We start from the raw sequence: 21,535 nt of genomic DNA, 5'->3' as shown, positions 1-21,535 counted from the left end.
TGCCCCTCATATTTATGAGGTCTCTTTGGTAAATTTGTCCAATTAATTTTATGTTGCTGTTCTTACTCCACAACCTTGAGAATGCATCCTTTCAAGTATTTGTCCAATCTTCTTTTGAAAATTGCTCTTAATCCTGCACCCACTGTCCTATCAATCCTTAGAAGAGTATGGCAACATTTTTTTAAAAATTGTTCATGGGGTGTGGGCATTGCAGCTTCCAAAGGGCAATTCAGTGTCAGCCACATGACTGTGGGCTTGGAGTTACATGTAAGCCAGACCAGGTTAGGGTAGCAGATTTACAAGGGCATCAATGAACTACCCAGAGAGGCTTTTACAGCAGTCAACAGTGGTTATATGTTCACCATTAGCTTTTTATTCAATCTGATCAACATATGACTCAATACTAAGAGCAATGTGGTTGACTCTGAACTGATTTCTGCGATGGCTGAGTGAGACCCTCAGTTCAAATGTAATGAGGGAAAGCAGCAAATACTAGACTTGATGGCAATACTCACAGAATGTAATAAACACTCAATGCTGGTAGCTTTGAAAAATGGGAGAGGTGTGGCATGTGAATTCATCCCCAGAGAGTCCTCTGGAAAAGTCAATCACGAGGGCAACGTATCAATGAAAAGTCACTCCCAAAAGTAGAATTGACTGAATCGACAAAGAACTGCTCCTCCAATCATGGCTGCTTCCCTGTTGCATTTGTAGCTCACCTGAAGAAACACTGGAGAGAAACTGTCTATCATTAGGGCAGCAGTGAGCAGTGAGAATGTAAAAGGCAGCAAGAGTGGGGTTGCTGGATCAAAGGAAGCATGAGTGACCAGTCCAGGCAGAGGGACATTAATCTGGAGACACTGGGACCCAAAAGAGGGAGAGGAGATGGGAAGCAATGCTGGTGGTATCGGGGTGAATGAGACTGGTGAGGCTGGATGCTGGGGAATTGAGACTGCCAGGATGTGCACAGCAAAGCTCCTGAGGCCTGACATGCAGGAGGAAGGCACGTGAGGCTGCAAATGGGAGAGGAGGCACTCAAAACTCTAAACTCCAAATAGGAAGAGGAGCTGCAAAGGTAGGGAAGATGGACACCAGAGAGGTAGGTTGAGAAGCTGCAAGGTTAGACATGAGCTGAAAAGGGGAGAAAGCAATTTGTAAACCTGTCAACAAAGGAATATTTTAACTGCAAACCAGGAATACTTGGAAGTCACTTGGGTAATTACTTGCAAATGAATGCAAAGTGTGTTGCTCAAGACTTAAGAAGTTCAGGAGCTGCTATGTGGAGAAAAATGTTAAAGATACTATTATTATGAACGTTATAACAATTGGAGAGTTTAATACTGGACAGTTCTATCTCATAAAGATTTGCATCTATGTTTTATCACGTCTCAAGATGATGTAAATTACTTGAGGTGCAGTGACTGTAACAGAGACAAACACACAACCATTTTGCATATACTAAGACAATGCTTTTTATGACCTTGGGTCATTCTTAATCAGTACAGTAAATGCAATACATTGGAAATGTAGTCACTGTTATAATGAAGGAAGTTTTAATGAGTAAGTGATCTGTTCATTTAAGGATGTATAGGGCTCAGGGGCATAATTTAAAAATTAGTACCAGGTCTTTCAGGAATGAAGTTAGGGAAAATTTCTACTCACAAAGGACTTTACAAATTTGGAATTCTGTAAACTGTATAAAGTATGTGCCTGTTACTTAAAAAATAAACTTTTGTTAAATTGTACCTGTTATCTCGTGCCAATTAAAATATTGTGGCGTTTAGGAAATTAATGCATCAGTTGTGTGGCTTTTTATGTTTTATGCACCAGTGATAACGTTTGGGGGTATTGATGAATTCTTCAAATCCCACATAACATCAACAGAAATACAGAAGGTGTTCTTACCCCTCAGGTCCTTTTTAAATCTTTTCCTTCTCACCTTAAACCTATGTCCTCTAGGTTTGGACTCCCTTACCCTGGGAAGAAGACCTTGGACATTGACCCTATCCTTACTCCTCATGATTTTATAAACCTCTATAAGGTCACCTCCCAGTCTCTAATGCTCCATGGAAAAAAGCCCCAGCCTATTCAGCCTCTCTCTATCGCTCAAAACTCCACTCCTGGCAACATCCTTGTAAATCTTTTCTGCACCCTCTCAAGTTTAACAACATCCATCCTAGAAGGGTGACAAGAATTTCTCCAAGTATTCCAAAGATGGCCACACCAATTTCCTGTACAACTACAACATGACATCCCAACTCCTATACTCAATGTTCTGACCAGTGAAGTTAATCTCCTGGTTTGTTTTATCAAAACACAACATCTCATATTTATCTAAATTAAACTCCATCTGCTGCTCCCAGGCCCATTCGTCCATCCGATCAACATTTTGTTGTACTATGAGATTATCTCCAGTGTCCACTACCCCACCTATTTTGATGTCATCTGCAAACTTACTAACCATGTCTCCTATATTCACATCCAAATCATTTATTTAATGACAAAAAACAGTTGACCTCAGTCTGATCCTTGTGGCACACCATTGGTCACAAGCCTCCATTCCTTAAAACATCCCTCCACTAACACCTCTGCCTCCTACCTTCAAACCAATTTTGTATCCAATTGGCTAGCTCCCTCAGATCCCATGTGATCTGATCTTACTAACCAGTCTATAATGCGGAAACTTGTCAAATGCTTTATTGAAGCCTATATAGCCAATGTCTACTGCTCTGTCTTCATCAATCTTTGTCACCTCTTCAAAAAATTCAATCGTGTTAGTGAGATGTGATTTCCCACATCACAAGGCTATGCTGACTGTCCCTAATCAATCCTTGCCTTTCCAAATGCATGTAAATCCTGTCCCTTAAAATCTCCTCCAACAACTTAACCACTACTGATGTAAAGCTAACCAGTCTATTGTTCTCTGGCTTTTCCTTACAATGTTTCTTAAATAATGGCCACCACATGAGTCAACCTCTGGTCTTCTGGCACCTCACCTTTGGCTATCAGTGAGAAAAGTACGTCAGCAAGGGGCCTAGCAATCTCTTCCCTAGCTTCCCAGAATGTTCTGGGAAACACCTGATCAGGTCCTGGGCATTTATCTGCCTTTGTGCATTTTAAGACCTCCAGCAGCTCCTCTTCTGGACACTTTTCAAGATATCGCCACTTATTTCACGAACTTCCCTAGCTTCCCTGTCCTTCTGTCTGGTAAATACTGATGCAAAATACTGCACAGGAGGCTCCCAAGCACTGAGGATGTCACCTAGACAGGGGACGAAACGTTTGCAAGACAAATTCCCAGCTCGGCGAACAGAACCACAACACCGAGCACCCGAGCTACAAATCTTCTCCCAAACTTTGAACTAATTTAGTATATCTCCCAACTCCTGTGGTTCCACTCTAATGAATTAATGAGAATGATAAAGGAGCCCTTAAAAACAAGGTAGCCCTTGAAAAATTCTCACTAAGAACAATTGGGGAAAAGAATGACCTCAATTAATGGTTGTTGTCATTGAGGATGCAGTGCAACACAGGAACATGCCCTTTGGCCCAGAATGCCTCTGATGATTCCTAAAACTTATTTAGATCTGCTACTTATTGCCCACGCAGTTTCTGCTCCTCTATTCACTTCCCATTCATGTGATTATCAAGATATGCCTTAAATGTTGCTAACATGCCTGTTTCCACCACCTCCACTGGCACTGCGTTCCAGGTACCCAGCACCCTCCATGTGAAAACGTTTCCCTGCACTTCTCCCCTAAATTTTCCCCCTCTCAACTTGAACCTGTGCCCTCTTGTAGTTGACTTTTATTACCCTGGAAAAACATCTCTGACCTTCCACCCAATGTGTGCCTCTTGTAATTTTGTAGACCTCTGTCAGGTTGCTCCTCAGCCTCCATCTTTCCAGTGAAAGCAGTCCAAGTTTATGCAACCTCTCATAACTAAAACCCTTTAGGTCAGGAACATCCGGGTGAATTTCCTCTTCACCTTCTCCAAAGGATCAGTGTCCTTCTGCTGGTGTGGTGACCAAAACTGTATGCACTATTGCAAATATGACCCAGCTACTTTTGTACAGCTGTAACATAATTTGCCAATTTTTATATTCAATGCCCAGGCAAGCTTGCTGTATGTCTCCTTGACCACCTTATCCACCTGTGTGCCACTTTCAGGGATCTGTGGACCTGTACATCCATATCCCCCTGTATATCAATGATCCAAAGGGTTCTGCCATTATTGTATAATTTGCATCTGCATTTGATCTTCCAAAATGCATAACCTCACATTGTCCAGATTAAACTCCATCTGCCATATTTCTGCCCAAATATCTATATCCTGTTGTATCCTTTGACAATCCTCTTAATTGTCTGCAACTCCACCAGTTTTGGTGTCACTTGCAAACTTACTATACATTTTCCTCCAGATCAGTAATCTATACATTACAAACAACGAAGTCCCAGGACTGATTCCTGCGGAATACCACTAGTTACTGATCTCCATTCTGAATAGCACCCTTCCACCACTACTTTCTGTCTTCTATGACCAAGCAAGTTTTGGATCTATCTAGCCAGCTCACCTCAGATCCCATGGGACTTCACCTTCTGTACCAGCCTTATCAAATGCCTTACTAAAGTCCATGTAGACATCTACTGCCTTTCCCTCATCAATCAATCTTGTCACCTCCACAAAAACTTCAGTCAACCTACATTGTACATTATGTAGTCTTAACACTGACTCCATTTTTTTTTGCTTGCTTCTAGTTGTGACCATTGTTACCATGCCAACTGTAATAGCAGAGGCCTTTAAAAATATCAGCACGAGCCCAGGCCTGCAAATATGGACGATCGAGGTAAGAACGTCAAGTGGCGCTTGCTTCATGGTATCTACAACACTTAAACTGTAGCCAACAACAGCTATTTTCTATGGTAAAATAGGAACGTTGACCCTGTCTTTTGAGAGTCTTGGAGGAATTTAAGTTCAATTAATAAATCTGGATTACACAGTGATTTAAATGATGCTGACCATGGCAACTATCAACAATTGTCATAAAAATCCATCTTGTTCATAAGGTCCTTTTAGGGAATCTGCTATCCTTATGCAGTCTCGCCTACATATGACTGGACCAAAAGCAATAACCTATCGAGGCACTCAGTTCAAGGGCAGTTAGAAATGGACAACAAATGCTGAACTGTCCAGAAGAATTAAAAAAATGTTTATGACATACTGATCACATGCCAAATATAAATCATCATTAAGATAAAGGTATTCAGGAATGTTGTAAATCAGCTTCTCTGTAATTGTGGCTATCTGTATTCCCATTTCCTTGTAATCACATCTCCTTATAATCACATCTCTCCATAACTATTTTCTCTGTCGTCACGTTGTCCTGTAGTAGCCCTTCCATCTAGTGACATAGTGAGCACTGCCGGTTGTAATCCTCTTGTCGAGATCTCTAAATGGTTCTCATCCTGCAGCAGATCTTTCCACTATGGATCTCTCCAGAACTGATGACCCTCTGAAGGGCCTCCTCCTGCTGAACTGATCTTCCCTTCTAGGGATTTCCCCCAGAAAGGATATGCCACTATTGGTTTCTCACTCTGTAGGAACCCATGCCTGAAATAGTCTCCATCTAATCCCATAGGCATCTCCACTGAAGGCTCTCCCCCAAATTTCTCCCTGTAGGGATCCTGACCTGAAGTATTCTTTCCCTGAAATGATTTTCCCACAGGTCTATGTGGTCATTCCCTCATGTAAGTATAATCTCCCTTTAAGGATCTTTTGCTATAGTGATTTCTCCCTATCAAATCTTCCCTTGAATTAACCTATCTACAACTGATTTTCTGCTAAAAGATCACCTGCTGATCTCTTCTCATTGATCTCCCATGGAGACTTATACCTTTCGGGATCTTCCTGTGTAGTGATCACCTCATTAGGACCTCTTCAGAGCCCTTCCTCAGTAGGTTTCTATCCCAGAAAGAATAGCCCTCTGTTGGCATTTGCCCTTTTATTGATTTTCTCCTGACGACCTCCTCAAAAATTGATCTATCCCTGTAGAGATCTTCACCTGTTGGTATCATACTCTGGCAGGATTTAATCCTGTAGTGGTCACCTCCCAATATGGCCTACTGTTGCACAGATCTCCTTCTGAAGTGGAAATCTCTACAAGTGCCGACTGAACATGACCCTCTGTGGATCCTTCTGTGTATGGATCTATTTCTGTAGAGATTGTCCCCGATTTCTGCCTATAGGGCTCAGACTTAAGTGGACCTCATATGTTCTGCTGGGGCGAGTCTTCACCATAGCAATTACCTCAAAGTGATCTTCCCCTCTAATGATCTTTCTGAAACTGATTTCCCTGCGATGGAATTTGTACTTATATTGGTCTTCATTCAGTGATGTCCCCTTGAATAGATCTGTCCTTGAACACATCTTTCGCTTCAGGGAATCCTCCCCATCTCTTGTATGGATTTTCTTTTAATGATGCTGATTTCTCCATGACATGACAAGTGAGGTATAATATTAGGTCTCATTTAGAGTCCTAGAGATGTACAGCATGGAATCAGATCCTTCGATCCATCTCGTCCATTCTGACCAGATATCCTAAATTAATCTAGTCCCATTTGGCCCTTATCCCTCTTAAACCCTTCCTATTCATGTTCCCATCTAGATGCCTTTTAAATGTTGCAATATACCACTACTTCTGTATATCTCATGCCATACATTCACCGCCCTCTGTGTGAAAAAGTTGCCTCTTAGGTCCCTTTTAAACTTTGCACCTCTCACTCTAAACCTATGCTCTTTAGATCTGGACTTTCCCACCTCAGGGAAAAAGCCTTGTCTATTTACCCTATCCACACCTTTCATGATTTTATAAACCTCTATAAAGGTCACCCCTCAACCTCCGACATTCCAGGGAAGTAAGCCTCAATCTATTTGGACTCTACCAATAGCTGAACTCCGGTAACATCTTTGTAAATGTTTTCTGAGCCCTTTCAAGTTTCCCAATAGCCTTCCAATATGAGGTTCTTACTTTCTTGTGAATTTTTTGCAGAAAATGGAGGTGGTCCCTGTTCCTCCAAAGGCTTATGGGAGTTTTTTTGAAGGCGATTGTTACCTGATACTGTTTGTAAGTATGAGGAGGAGAACTTGCATGAAAGCTTGTTTTATTAACGTTTTAATAAACAATAAGACCTGTACTCCTGTCACCCTTTCTAACTTACTGCATGTACCTCAGTCTGGACTAGTTGAAGATTATCCATATCCCAAATCTATTGGAGGAGGGATTGAGCTAGAAAGGGACACATGAGGGAAAAACAATTTTGAAAAATTGAATTTTTGTTGACTTTTTAATGTATTTTTCCCGCTGAGCAACATCAGCACTGGATACCCGGAGGCCTGTGTTTTCAGGGTCACTATCCAGTCACCCTGCAGGCATCCTGTGAATTAAAGCTGCCAACACCCACCCTATCCTAGTGCTGGCCTCATATAGTCAAATAGTTATCATTGACAATGGCTTACGATGACCAAGACCAACATGTTGTTGAGGTGTTTTTGAGTCCACACCTGGTACGTTGTGGAATCAACTAAAAGAAAGTGAGGACTGCAGATGCTGAAGATCAGAGTCGAGAATGTGGTGCTGGAAAAGCACAGCAGGCCGGGCAGCGTCCTAGGAGCAGGAGAATCCATCTTTCGTGCAGAAACCCTTCATCAGGAATGAAGCTTGTGGGCCGGGAGGGCTGAGAGATGAATGGGTGGTGAGCAGGGCTGTGCGGAAGGTCACTGAGAATGCAATACGTAGATAAAGGTGATAGGTCGGAGCAGAGGGTGGAGCAGACAAATGGGAAAGATGATGGACAGCTCAAGAGGGCGATGCCGAGTTGGAGGCTTGGGACTGGGATAAGGTGGGCACCACCATCTTGACCTTTCTGTCGTCTTTCCCGTCTATCCGCTCCACCCTCCTCTCTGACCTATCACCGTCTCCCCCACCTTCATCTACTTACAGCATTTCCCCCCAGCCCCACCACCCTCCCATTTATCTCTCAGCACCCCCTTCACCCCGGCCCACAAGCTTAATTCCTGATGAAGGACTTATGCCCGAAACATCGATTCTCCTGCTCCTCAGATGCAGCCTGACCTGCTGTACTTTTCCAGCACCACACTCTTGAACCTGGTATATTGTGTCCAGTTTTGGTCTCCTTTCTTGAGGTGGCGCTGGCAGTAGTTCAGAGGAGATTCACCAGATTGAGTCCAGGGATGAAAGAATTGTTGTGTTAGGAGAGGTTGAATATCTTGGGCTTGTACTCATGGTAGTTCAGAAAAATGATGGGGGATCTGATGGGGGTATATGAAATGCTGAAGGCAATTGATAAGGTGGACGTTGAACAGATGTTCCCTTTGTGGGACAGTCTCAAACAAGAGGTCAGAGGTAATGAGTGAGAGGATGTAGGTTCAGAACTGAGATGAAGAGAAGCTACTTCTCTCAGACGGTTGTGAATCTGTTGAACTCAATGCCCAGAGTGCAGTGGAGGCAGAATCAATCCACAGATTAAAGAAAGAAATAGATATGTTTCTGATGAAAAGCAGGATAAAGGGCTATGGGAGCAGGCAGGAAAGTGGAGCTGAGACCAGGATAAGATCAGCCATGATCATGTTAAATTGCGAAGTGGGCTCAAAGGACTGAATTGCCTATGCCTGCTCCTAATTCCTATGTTCCTAACACACACTTCAGGTTATACAATTGAGTTTGTTGAATGTTAACAAAATTTAAAATTTTTGTTTATATTTTTCTTTCATGGATGAAGGTGTTGCTGCCAAGGCCAGCATTAGTTACCCATCCCCACTTGTCCTTGGGAAGATGGAAGTGAGTTGTCTTCTTGAACCACTTCAGTCCCTGAGGTGTAGTTAGACCTAGAATGCCGTCGGGGTGGGAGTTCTGGGATTTTGATCCAGCAATAGTGCAGGAGCAATGATGTATTTCCAAGTCAGTGTGTGATTGGAGAAGAACTTGTAGGCGGTGATGTAGGTGATGCTACTACCTGTAACTAGTCTGGCTCATCTTTCAACATTTGTTATTAATATTCATTCTTAGAGTATGGGTGTTGGGATGCGACATACTTAGTATATCCAGCAATGAAACAGCCCATTCAGCTCAACTGGTCAATGCTGGTATTTATACTCCATATGAGCTTCAAGATGGATTCCCTCTTTTCCTTTCTGTCTTATCTTTGGGGCAGCATGGTGGCTCAGTGGTTAGCACTGCTGCCTCACAGTGCCAGGGACCCAGGTTCGATTCCAGCCTCAGGCAACTGTCTGTGTGGAGTTTGTCTGCGTGGGTTTTCTCTGGATGCTCCAGTTTCCTCGTTCAAAGATGTGCAGGTTAGATGGATTGGCCATGTTAAATTGCCCATAACGTCCAAAGATATGCAGGCTAGGCGGATTCGCCATTGGAAATGCACAGTTACAGGGATAGGTTAGGGGGCTAGATCTGGGTGGGATGCTCTTTGAAGGATCATTTGGATTCAGTGGGCCAAATGGCCTGTCTCCACACTGTAGGGATTATATGATTAATCTGCAGGATCCTATAATATTGGCTTCTTCCCTGTATGCACCTCCAGCTTCAAGAATCCATCCCCTGGCTAATAATTGGCTAATTGACTGACTGTATGGGAGCCATGAGTGACCCTTATTTGAACTCAAAATCAAAGTCCTGAACCAAAAATCCCTGACAACTATCCCTGCAACCACCTTCTTCTCAACAACCCTCTACAATCCTTGTGTTCCTTAAATACTGACCTCTTGCCTGACCCTGATTTCTGAAGTTCCCCAATTGACAGTTTCCCAAATACTCTAAATCTCTTAATTTCTCTACCTCTCTTATCTAAGATCAAACCTTTCCTTTGACCAAGTTATCACCTGTCCTAATATCTGCTTATGTGGGCCCTGCATGCAATTCTCTGATTATATTCTTCTAAAGTTCTTTCGGATTTTTTTCCACATTTAAATGTGCTATATAAATGCCTGCTGTTGAAAGGAAAGAAGAATTGACCTAGTTATTTGTCTGTAGATTCGTGAGACAGAGAGAGGGACGTCCAAAGCCCTCCATTACTGGATTGGGAAGGAGTCAACCCAGGATGAGCAAGGAGCTGCTGCAATGTACATCACCCAACTGGATGATTACCTCGGTGGAGGACCTACCCAGTACCGGGAAACACAGGGTTATGAGTCTCCAGAGTTCAAAAGTTACTTCAAGACTGGTATCGTGTGAGTAAAATTGCCAAAAGTTTGCCCTTTGACCTTCTGGTTTTTCCTTCAATTGCATTCTTCAAATAGCACAGCATGAGGCCTCTCAGCCTATCTTTTTGCTGACTGTACAATAATCAATCAGAATGTAAATTGTGAGAAGGACACAAAGAGGTCGCATAGAGGTTAGATAGATCGTGTGAGTGGGCGTATGGCGTATTATGTGGGAAAATGGGAGATTATTCATTCTGGTGGTAAGAATAGATAGTGGAATGTATTTTAAAAGGCATAAAACAACTGCAAGAAACTGTGTGTACTTGTATAAGGAACACAAAAGTTGGCATTCAGGTACAGCAAGCTATTGGGAAAGCAAATGATTTATAAGCCTTTATTGCAAGGGACTTAGAGTACTGGAATTTGGAGACATTGCTACAATTGCCAAGGACAATGGAGAAACATCTGGAATGCTGTGTGCAGATTTGGTCTCAACACTTAAGGAAGGAAGTAATTGTAATAAGGGGAGTATAATGAAAATTCAAGAGATTTGCCCTAACATAAAAGGGATGCCTTAAAGTCACTCATTTTATCCAAGCTTTTGACCCTAACCTTTCTTTAGTTGGATGTCAGTTTTTGTTTTAATCATCCTTGTATGGTCATTTGTGGCATTTTACAATATATAAACTGTTAGCATTAATGTTTGCCACTCAGTGTTTTGTTTCTTTGAGGTGAATACATGGGAGCCATCATGTCCAAATAGAAATGGCAAATGTGGAGGGGAATGGCAAGGGATAAAAGCTGATTAATGGCAACTAAATCTGCACAATGACTGCTGAGCTGCTAACAGTAGGCTGCAGTAACCATGGTAGTGTTGTGTTCATTACAGATACAAGAAAGGAGGTGTAGCCTCTGGCTTCAAACACGTAGAGACGAATGTGTATAACATCAAGCGGCTACTCCATGTCAAGGGGAAGAAGAACATAACTGCGTCAGAGGTAAGCTGTGACTGTTATTAGAACAGTTGGGCACATTAAAGGCCACCAAAATAGAAAAGAAGCTGTTGACGAAATGAGTATCCCTTGCCAAGATTATTACATTGAGTCATGAGAAGCTACACTATGGCACATTGTTTTCCAGCAGCATTCACTTTTAAGCCTTTCCAAGATTCTTTGCATGACAATCAGCATCAGCAGTCACACTGTGACTTCCATGCTTACATGGACCTCGAATACCCTTTCAGCCAGGAAGAAAGTTAGAGGGAACAGTGCTGTCAAGTCACCATCTTTGAAAGTGATGTGGGGATTACTGGCTGAAGAAGCATTTATTGCCCATCCCTAATTGTCCTGGAGAAGGTGTTCAAGTTCTGCCTTCTTGAACCGTTCTAGTCCTTTGAGGTGCAGGAACACTCACACTATTGAAAGGAAGGGCGTTCTGGGATTTTAGCCAAATGACAGTGAAAGAGTGGCAGTGAAGTTCCTAGTCAGGATGGTAGTTTGCTTGGAGGAAAGTTTGGCATGTTGTGTATCAGCTGTCCTTGTCCTTCTAAGTGGTAAAGGTAGTAGTCTTGGAAGGTGCTGTCTAAGGAGGTTTGGTGAGTTACTGCAGTGCATCTTGTAAATGGTATTGCTACCTTGGTGTGTCAGTGATGAAGGGAATGAACATTGGATGTAATCAAGCAGGCTGCTTTGTCCTGGATGGTGTCAAGCTTCTTGAGATTATTACTGATGTTAATAGAGGGATAAATATTGGCCAGCACAGCAGTCACCCCTGCTGTTCTTCAAACAGTACTATGAGATTTATTAGACCCATCCAATTTGACAGTCAGACACTTGGTTTAGTATCTACTTCAAAAGATGGTACCAGCTCACTCAATATCACGCTGTCTTGGGTTCATTCACAACATTCTGACTCAGAGGTCAGAGCACTAAGCAAGAGCACTGACAGCCACAATATAGATGTACAAAATATAGACCCATAAAGTGTAAATTTAGAGCAATACAACAAAACTGCAGCATCACAGACAATCAAGGCTGAAATGCAGGAATTGTATTTCTATGAGGAGAGGCTGTGCTCAGGAAAGCAAGAAAAATGCACACCACGTATTTTCTGAAATGTTCATAAGATTCATACATGAAATATTAAGGATTTGTTTGTTTTGTTTCAATTCAGATGGATGTATCCTGGAACAGTTTCAACTCTGGTGATGTTTTCCTCTTGGATTTGGGCAAGGTCATTGTCCAGTGGAATGCGCCACGTAGTAATAGGACTGAGAGGTTGAAGGTCAGTTAGAGCACAGTGATGAAACGGAAACTCCTTTCTCTTTGATGAATCTAGACTGCAAAGGGGGAGAAATAAATGGGGCAGGAGTAGCTATTCAGCCCTCAAGCTTGTTCCACCATTCCATAAAATCATGGCTTTCTTACACTATTGCCAAAACATTAATTCCTTTAGTGCCAAAAAAATTCTATCAGTCTCAATCTCTCAGCCACTGAGCATTGACAGCTTTCCTGGTAGACAATTCCAAAGTTGTGCAAACATGTGAGTGAAGAAATCCCTCCTGATCTCAATCTTAAATGGCCTCCATCTGATATTGAGGTTGTTAATATGTTCTAAATTCCACACCAAGGGGGTACATCCTTGCAGTATCTACCCTGTCTACCATTGTTGTAGAGGATTCAGAAGAAATTTGTTGGGATGAGGGATTACAGAAAAGGTGGAACTGTTCACCTTAGAATATAGAACATGGAACATAGTAAAATACAGCACAGAACAGGTCCTTCAGCCCACGATGTTGTGCCGAGGATTACCCTAATGTAAAATATAATAACCTAACCTACGCACCCCTCAATTCCCTGCTGTCCTTTGCATGACGAGCGGTCGCTTAAATGTCCCTAATGACTCTGCTTCCACCACCGCTGGCAACGCATTCCATGCATTCACAACTCTCTGTGTAAAGAACCTATCTCTGACGTCCCCTCTATACCTTTCTTCTAATATCTTAAAAAAATGACCCCTCATGCCAGTCAATCCTGCCCTGGGGAAAAGTCTCTGACTATTGACTCTATCCATGCCTCTCATTATCTTGTATTTCTCGATCAGGTCACCTCTCTTGCTCCTTCTCTCCAGAGAGAAAAGTTCGAGCTTAGCCAACCTCTCTTCATAAGGCAAGCCCTCCAGTCCAGGCAGCATCCTGGTAAACCTTCTTTGCACCCTCTGCAAAGCCTCTGTATCTTTGCCATAGAAAGGCGACCAGAACTGGACACAATTTTCCAAGTGTGGTCTCACCAGGGTCTTGTAGAGCTGCAGCAAAACCTCACGGCTCTTAAACTCGATCCCTCTGTTAATAAAAGCCAAAACACCATATGCTTTCTTAACAACAATATCCACTTGGGTGGCAACTTTTGAGGCATTTATTTACTTGAACACCCAGGTCCCTCTGTTCCTCCACACTGCCAAGAATCCTGTCTTTAATCCTATATTCAGCATTCGAGTTCGACCTTCCAAACTGCATCACTTCATATTTATCCAGGTTGAACTCCATCTGCCATTGGCTCTCTTAGAGCCAAGAAGCCTGAGGGGATGTGATGGAGATATATAAAACCTATGAAAAGTTTAGATCAGATAAATAGAAAATGTTTCCAGTGACTGCTTCATAAATATTTTGGGATAAGAAAAAGGCAACATGAAGGAAAAAACTTACACAAAGCATTGTTTGAATTTGGAATGTACTCCCTCCTTGATGTTGAGGAATATACAGTTTCAAATTAGTGTTCAAAAAGAAATTTGGATAAATATTTGACTGAAAGAAAGAGAAAGATAAGGTGTGTTGGGAGATGGTAGGATTGACTGGAGTTCTCTTCAAAAGAATTAGCACTGACTCGATTAGCTGATGATCCTCCTTCTGTGCTGTATTAATCGATTCTAGCAGACAGAAGCTGTTTGAGGGTTTATGTAGAGTAAGGATGCCCTTCATCCACTGAGTGCCCTTTACCAGGTACTACCCGTGCTCTCGAGCTGTACTCAGTTGGTCAAGTTTTACTTCATATTCCAAAATGGATTCCCAGCTACTTTAAGACATCTGCTTTATCTGTTGCCTGTAGGGTGGCCTGAGTGATTGCCTGTCAAGGTGCACCAGTCCCTAGTGCTGACCAGCCTAAATGATGGTTATAAAACTTGGAGGGCACCTTCAAGCTCCTTGAGTTTGTTCCGCTATTCAATTAAACTAATCTTAGTTCGTCACCCCATCTCCATTCTGTAATTCCTACTGTACTTGAGACAAAACTCTATCAGGCAGCATCCAAGGAACAGGAGAATCAATGTTTCGGGCATGAGCCCTTCTTCCTGAAGAAGTGCTTATGCCCGAAACGTCGATTCTCCTGTTCCTTGGATGCTGCCTGACCTGCTGCGCTTTTCCAGCAACACATTTTCAGCTCTGATCTTCAGCATCTGCAGTCCTCACTTTCTCCACAAAACTCTGTCAGCCACAGTTTGAGTATTTTAATTCATCCACAGCATCAGCAGCATATTCTGAGAGTGTTGCACAATTCTAGAATCCTTGGTCTGAAAATGTGTGACCTACTGAGTTCTAATATTAAGTTATGTCCTTGTTCTGGAGTCCCACCAATAACTCAATGAACTAGCAAATCCTATGTTAACCATCTCAACTGAATTTCTTTATTCTTTTCTGGGAATTTTTGGCACTTGTGCCAAAGCCAACATTTATTATCCGTCTCTAAATGTCCTTGAACTGAGTGACTTGCTTGGCTATTTCAGAGGGCAGTTAAGAATCAGCCATATTGCTGTAAATCTGGCAATCAGGAGGCAATGGTGGTATTGTGGCAATGTCACTGGACGAATAACTCAGAGGCCCAGGCTAATGCTCTGGGGACACAGATTTAGATTCCATAATTTACTGTGGTGGGATTTGGTGGTGCATTAGCCTGAGCATCTAGATTGCTAGCCCAGTAATATTGTCACCACACAACCATCTCCTCTAGATAATTCCTTATTGGGCAATTCAGAATGGCACATGAGCCTAGACTTTGCAACTTGGCCTCCATGTTTAATCCATTTATCTGTTTCACAGATTTGATAGAATAGACGCTGAGAATGAAAGCAAATTCTGTGAATGCTGGAAATCTGAATTAAAAACAGAAAGTGCTGGAGAATCTCAGCAGGTCTAGCAAAAACAGAGTTAATGTTTTGAGTCCAGTATTCCGAGTCTTACTCAGACAAGGAGAAGTGTCTTGAATCAGTGGTCTGGGAATCTTTGAATTCTCTACTGCAGAGAGCTGTGGAGGCCCAGTCATTATTAGTTAATAGATTTCTGGGAATTAAGGGGTATGGAGACGATGCATGAATGGGGATGGAGGTAGATGATCATCCATGATCTTATTGAATGGTACAGCAGACACAAAGGGCTGAATGGCATACTCTCGCTCCTGCTCTTATTTTCTTCACCATTTGCAGGTTTCTTAAGGCTTGTCCCAAATTCACGGTTACAGTCTTTCAGACAAGTAGATGCACTAATACTAAGATTTTCACAAAGGCTGTCTCTTACACTGTCAGGCCCTGTTGCTTGCCCAAAATATCAGAGATCAAGAACGTGGAGGACGAGCTCAGATTGGCATCATCGATGGAGACGAGGAAGATCAAAATCCCGAGCTGAAAAAGATAATGACGGCCGTACTTGGAGAACGGAGAGGGGAGCTGAAGGATCCTACCCCTGATGAGAGGGCTGACCAGCTCCAGAAAGCCAATATCAGGCTTTACCAGTAAGTTACTGCATTTGTAAGCCAGTAAGTTCAGGAATAATTAGCTAAAGGGACCAAAGCGCAACTACTTCACCAGCCACTATCCTGAGAGTTCTTATGGACATTAAGACTGTCAAGGCTGGGACCTAAATATCTAAGATTATGTATCCTGTCAATAGGACAGGCAGATGGGCAGAGGGCATGGGGTTGTCCTGTGAGTAAGAAATGAAACTAAATTGATAACAAGAAATGATATACAGTCAGAAGGCACAGATCTGTGTTGATAGATTTGAGAAACTGAAAAGGAAAGAAGACCTTGATGGCGGTTGTGCATTGGCCTCACAGCAGCAGTCAGGAAATGAGGAAAGAAATTAATCCAGATATAGAAAAGACATGTAAGAAAGACCCGATTACAATAATCACAGGGGACTTCGATATGCAGGTGAACTGGGAAAATCAGGATTGTAGTGGATCCCAAGAAAAGGAATTTGTGGAATGCCTACGGGGTGGTTATATGAAGCAGCTTGTGGTAGACCCCACTAAGGAACAGACAGTTCAGGATTTGGCGATGTGTCATGAGGTAGACTTGATTAGGGAGTTGAAGGTGAAGGAACCCCCTAGGGACAATGACCGTAATATGATAGAATTCTCCCTACAGTTTGATGGGGAGAAGCTGGAATCAGATGTAACAGTATTACAATTGAGTAAATGTAACTAGAAAGACATGAGGGAGGAACTGGCCAGAGTTGATTGGAAGGGGAACGTAGCAGGGAAGACAATGGAGCAGCAATGGCAGAGTTTCTGGGGATATTTTGGGAGGAACGGCACAAATTTATCCCAAGGAAAATGAAACATATCAAGGGGGAGACCGAAGCAATCATGACTGACAAGAGAAGTCAGGTACAGCATGAAAGCAAAAGAAAATGAGAGCAATATAGTGTCTCAGTGGGAAGCCTTTAAAAACCAGCAGAGCACAACTGAAAAAAAAAATAATGGAGGAGATGAAGGAAATACAAGGGGAAGCTAGCTAGTAATATAAAAGGAGATTGCAGAATTGTTTAAATATCTAAAAGGTAAAAGAAAGGCAGAGTGGACATAGGACTACTGGAAAATGAGGCTGGGGAACAAAGAAATGACAGAGGAACTGAATGGGTATTTTACATCAGTCTTCATGGTGGAAGACACCAGCAACATACCAGAACTTCAAAAGAGTCAGGGAACAGAGGTGAGTGTAGTGGCCATCTCTAAGAAGAACATGCTGTGGAAGCTGAGAGGTCTAAAGGTGGATAAATCACGCAGAATAGGTAATATGCCCCAGAGTTCTGAATAATGTAGCTGAGAAGATTAGAGAGGTATTGATGATGATCTTTCAGGAATCATTGGAGTCAAGGGGGATGCCAGAGGACTGGAAAATGGATAATGTAACACCCCTGTTTAAAAGGGAGGGAGGCAAAAGACAGGAAATTAAAGGCAGGTTAGCCTGATCTCAGTTGTTGGTAAGTTTTTGGGTCCATTCTTAAGGATGAGATTGCAGAGTACTTGGTAGTGGTAAAATAGGGCCAAGTCAGCATGATTTTGTCAGGGGAAGGCCATGCTTGACAAATTTGTTAGAATTATTTGAGGGGGTTATGAGCAGTTTAGCTAGTGTATATGAACTATTGGATTTCCAGAAGGCCTCTGACAAGATGCTGCACTGGAAGCTGCTAAATAAGATAAGAACCCATGTTAGGGGCAAGGTACTGGCATGGATAGAGGATTGGCTGACTGGAAGAAGGTAAAGGGTGGATATAAAGGTGTCTTTGTCAGGATGGCAGCCAGTGATTAGTATGTCAATGTTGGAACCACAAGTATTCACATTATACGTTAATGATCTGGATGAAGGAACTGAGGGCATTGTTGCGAAGTTTGCAGATGATGCAAAGGTAAGTGGAGGGACAGGTAGTATTCAGGAAGCTGGGAGGCTGTAGGACTTGGATGGGCTAGGAGATAGGGCCAACAAGTGGCAGATATAATAGAGTGTGGGAAAGTGTAAGGTTATACAATTCGGTAGGAAGAATAGTGCAAAATGTATTTTCTAAATGTGAAAGGCTTCAGAAATCTGAAACAAAAAGGGACTTAGGAGTCCGGGTTCAAGGTTCTCTTAAGGTTAACATGAGGTTTAATTGGCAGTTGGGAAGGCAAATGCAATGTTAGCATTCATTTCAAGACTGCAAGAATACAATAACAAGGATGTACTGCTAAGGCTCTGGTTAGACTGCATTTGTAATATTGTGAGACGTTTTGGGTCCCATTTCTAAGGAAGGATGTTCTGGCATTGGAGGCCGTCCAGAGGAGATTTACAAGAATGATCCTAAGGATCAAGGACTTGTCATATGAGGAGCAGTTGAGGACTTAGGATCAATACTCGATGGAGTTTAGAAAGATGAGGGGGGATCCGAATAATACATACAGAATAACTGCGGGGCCTGAATAAAGTGGATGTGAAGATGATGCTTCCACTAGTAGGACCCAAGGGCACAGCCTCAGCGTGAAGCAACACCCCTTTAGAACTGAGATGAGGAAGAATCTCTTCAGCCACAGAGTGGTGAATCTGTGGAACTCATTGCCACAGACAGCTATGGAGGCCAAGTCGTTGAGAGTATTTATGACAGAAATAGATGGATACGTTCTTGATTAGTAGGGGGATCAAGCATTATGGGGAGAAGGCAGAGAATGAGGTTGAGAAACATTATCAGCCATTGTCAAATGGTGGAGCAGACTTGATGGGCCAAATGGCCTAATTCTGCTCCTATATCTTTATGGTTTCCCTTAGAAAAGACTTGAGAGTCCAGACAAAGTAGCTCAGGAGAAACTGTTCCCTCACAGAGATTTGAGAATGAGAGGGGGCACAGATTTAGAGTGATTGATAAAAGAAAAAAGGTGACATGAGGAAAACCTTTCTCGTGCTACAATTGGTTTGGTCTGGCATTAACTGACTGAAAGTGTGGTGGAGACAGAATTAGACTGTTATCTGAAATGGAAGAATGCAAGTTTATGGAGAGAGATTAGATTAGATTACTTACAGTGTGGAAACAGGCCCTTCGGCCCAACAAGTCTACACCGACCCGCCAAAGCGCAACCCACTCATGCCCCTACATTTACCCCTTTTTACCTAACACTACGGGCAATTTAGCATGGCCAATTCACCTGACCTGCACATCTTTGGACTGTGGGAGGAAACTGGAGCACCCGGAGGAAACCCACGCAGACACGGGGAGAATGTGCAAACTCCGCACAGTCAGTCGCCTGAGTCGGGAATTGAACCCGGGTCTCTGGCGCTGTGAGGCAGCAGTGCTAACCACTGTGCCACCGTGCCGCCCCCACGGTCGGGGGCATTTCTCTAAATGAATTGGTTTTTGAGAGAAGAGAATTGTTGCAGGTTCAAGAGGCTGAATGGCAGCCTTCTACACAATAACAATTCTGTGGTCACTAGTTAATCCCAATGAAACTATGACAGGCTCTGAAATAGATCTGGAATTGGGTGTGGCAATATAATTATTGCATTATGTGAATCTGAAACCTGAATTAATGATTTGGAGATGTCATTTAAAATCTTACCAGGCAGCTGGAGAATTTATATTTGGTTATGAATATATAAACCAGGAAGCAGAGTAAGCTACGCCACCCTCTGAGTCTGCTCCACCACTCAGTAAGATCGCACCTGATTTGATTTTAACCTCAACTCTCTATTCCTGTATATCCCAGATAATGTTTCAATGCTGGGTAATCAACAATCTAATAACCGAGTTAACCAAGTAAATCTGGTAATTAACAGCAGGCTCAGTAATAGTAACAATAGAAACGTTGTATTGCTATAAAACTTCAACTGATTCACTGATTGCACGGCCCCTTTGTTTCATCGATAGCTGCAGATGAAATGTCGGAAGACTGGAGATTGGCTAACTTGGTGCTACTATCTAAGAAAGGTGGAAAGGGAGCGTGAGGGAACAATGGACTGGAGAGCCTGACATCGGTGGTGGGCAAATTGTTAGAGGGGATCCTGAGGGAAGGGATTTATATGTATTTGGAAAGACAAGTACTGATTAGGGATAGACGAAAATGAGGACTGCAGATGCTGGAGATCAGAGTCAAGATTAGAGAATTCCTGATGAAGGGCTTCTGCCCGAAACGTCAATTTTCCTGCTCCTCAGATGCTGCCTGACCTGCTGTGCTTTACCAGCACTACTCTAATCTTGACTCTGATTAGGGATAGTCAACATCACTTTGTGGATGGAAAATGGTGTCTCATGAACCTGATTGAGTTTTCTGAAGAAGTAACAAAGAGGATTGGTGAGGGCAGAGCAATGGACTGGATCTTTATGGACTTCAGAAAGGTGTTTGACAAGGTTCCTCATGGTAGACTGGTTAGCAAGGTTAGATCACACAGAATTGAGGGAGAACTACCTATTTGGATACAGAACTGGCTCAAAGGTAGAGGATAGAGGGTGGTTGTGGAGGGTTGCTTTCAGACTTAGAGGCCTGTGACCAGTGGCGTGCCATGTGCTCTCATTGCTTTTCGTCATATAAATGATTTGGATGTGAACATAGGAGGTATGCTTAATAAGTTTGCACATGACACCAAAAGTGGATGTGTAGTGGACAGCAAAGAAGATTATCTCAGAGTGCAATGGGATCTTGATCAGATGGACTAATGGGCTGAGGCGTGGCAGATGGAGTTTAATTTAGATAAATGTGAGGTGCTGCACTTTGGAAATACAAATTAGGGCAGGACTTATACACTTAATGGTAAGGTCCTGGGGAGTGTTGCTGAGCAAACAGACCTTGGAACGCTGGTTCATAGTTCCTTGAAAGTAGAGTTGCAGGGAGATAGGATAATGAAGAAGGCGTTTGGTATGCTTTCCTTCATTGGTGAGTGCATTGAGCATAGACGTTGGCAGGTCATGTTGCGGCTGTACAGGACATTGGTTAGGCCACATTTGGAACATTGCACGCAATTCTGGTCACCCTTCTGGTAGGAATGATGTTGTGAAACTTGAATGGGTTCAGAAAAGATTTACAAGGATGTTGCCAGGATTGGAGGGTTTGAGCTAAAGCGAGAGGCTGAATAGACCATGTTATTGACTGTATGACTGCAGACTGGGGCTGTTTTCCCTGGAGCGTCAAAGGCTGAGGGATAACCTTGTAAAGGTTTATAAAATCATGAGGGGCATGGATCGGGTAAATAGACAAGGTGTTTTCCCTGGGGTGGGAGAGTCCAAAAATAGAGAGCTTAGGCTCAAGGTGAGAGGAGAAAGATTTAAAAGGGAACTAAGAGGCAATTGTTTCACGCAGAGGGTTGTGCACGTATGGAATAAGCTGCCAGAGGAAGTGGTGGAGGCTGGTACAATTGCAACAGTTAAAAGGCATCTGGATGGGTATATGAATAGCAAGAGTTTAGAGGGATATGGACCAAATGCTGGCAAATGAGAGAAGATTTATTTAGGATATCTGATCAGCATTGACAAGTTGGACCAAAGGGTCTGTTTCTGTGCTGTATATCTGTATGACTC

At 42.8% G+C, this 21,535-nt stretch overlaps 1 protein-coding gene across 2 annotated transcripts in view; it reads left to right on the top strand.

The window, feature by feature from the left end:
- vill (villin-like) overlaps nucleotides 1-21,535 on the top strand; it is a 105,728-nt gene that overhangs the window by 44,278 nt on the left and 39,915 nt on the right. For both annotated transcript variants that reach the window (XM_072576374.1, XM_072576375.1), the window contains exons 2-7: nucleotides 4,758-4,846; nucleotides 7,049-7,123; nucleotides 10,061-10,257; nucleotides 11,120-11,228; nucleotides 12,403-12,513; nucleotides 15,802-16,007. In XM_072576374.1, the coding sequence (XP_072432475.1) occupies nucleotides 4,775-4,846; nucleotides 7,049-7,123; nucleotides 10,061-10,257; nucleotides 11,120-11,228; nucleotides 12,403-12,513; nucleotides 15,802-16,007 (770 nt within the window). In that variant the 5' untranslated portion in view covers nucleotides 4,758-4,774. The remainder of the gene's footprint in view (nucleotides 1-4,757; nucleotides 4,847-7,048; nucleotides 7,124-10,060; nucleotides 10,258-11,119; nucleotides 11,229-12,402; nucleotides 12,514-15,801; nucleotides 16,008-21,535) is intronic.

Source organism: Chiloscyllium punctatum, chromosome 8 (assembly GCF_047496795.1).
Source record: "Chiloscyllium punctatum isolate Juve2018m chromosome 8, sChiPun1.3, whole genome shotgun sequence".
Classification (NCBI taxonomy): Eukaryota; Metazoa; Chordata; class Chondrichthyes; order Orectolobiformes; family Hemiscylliidae; genus Chiloscyllium; species Chiloscyllium punctatum.
Note: the sequence above shows the minus strand (reverse complement) of the source record. Positions and strands in the feature narration are given on the sequence as shown.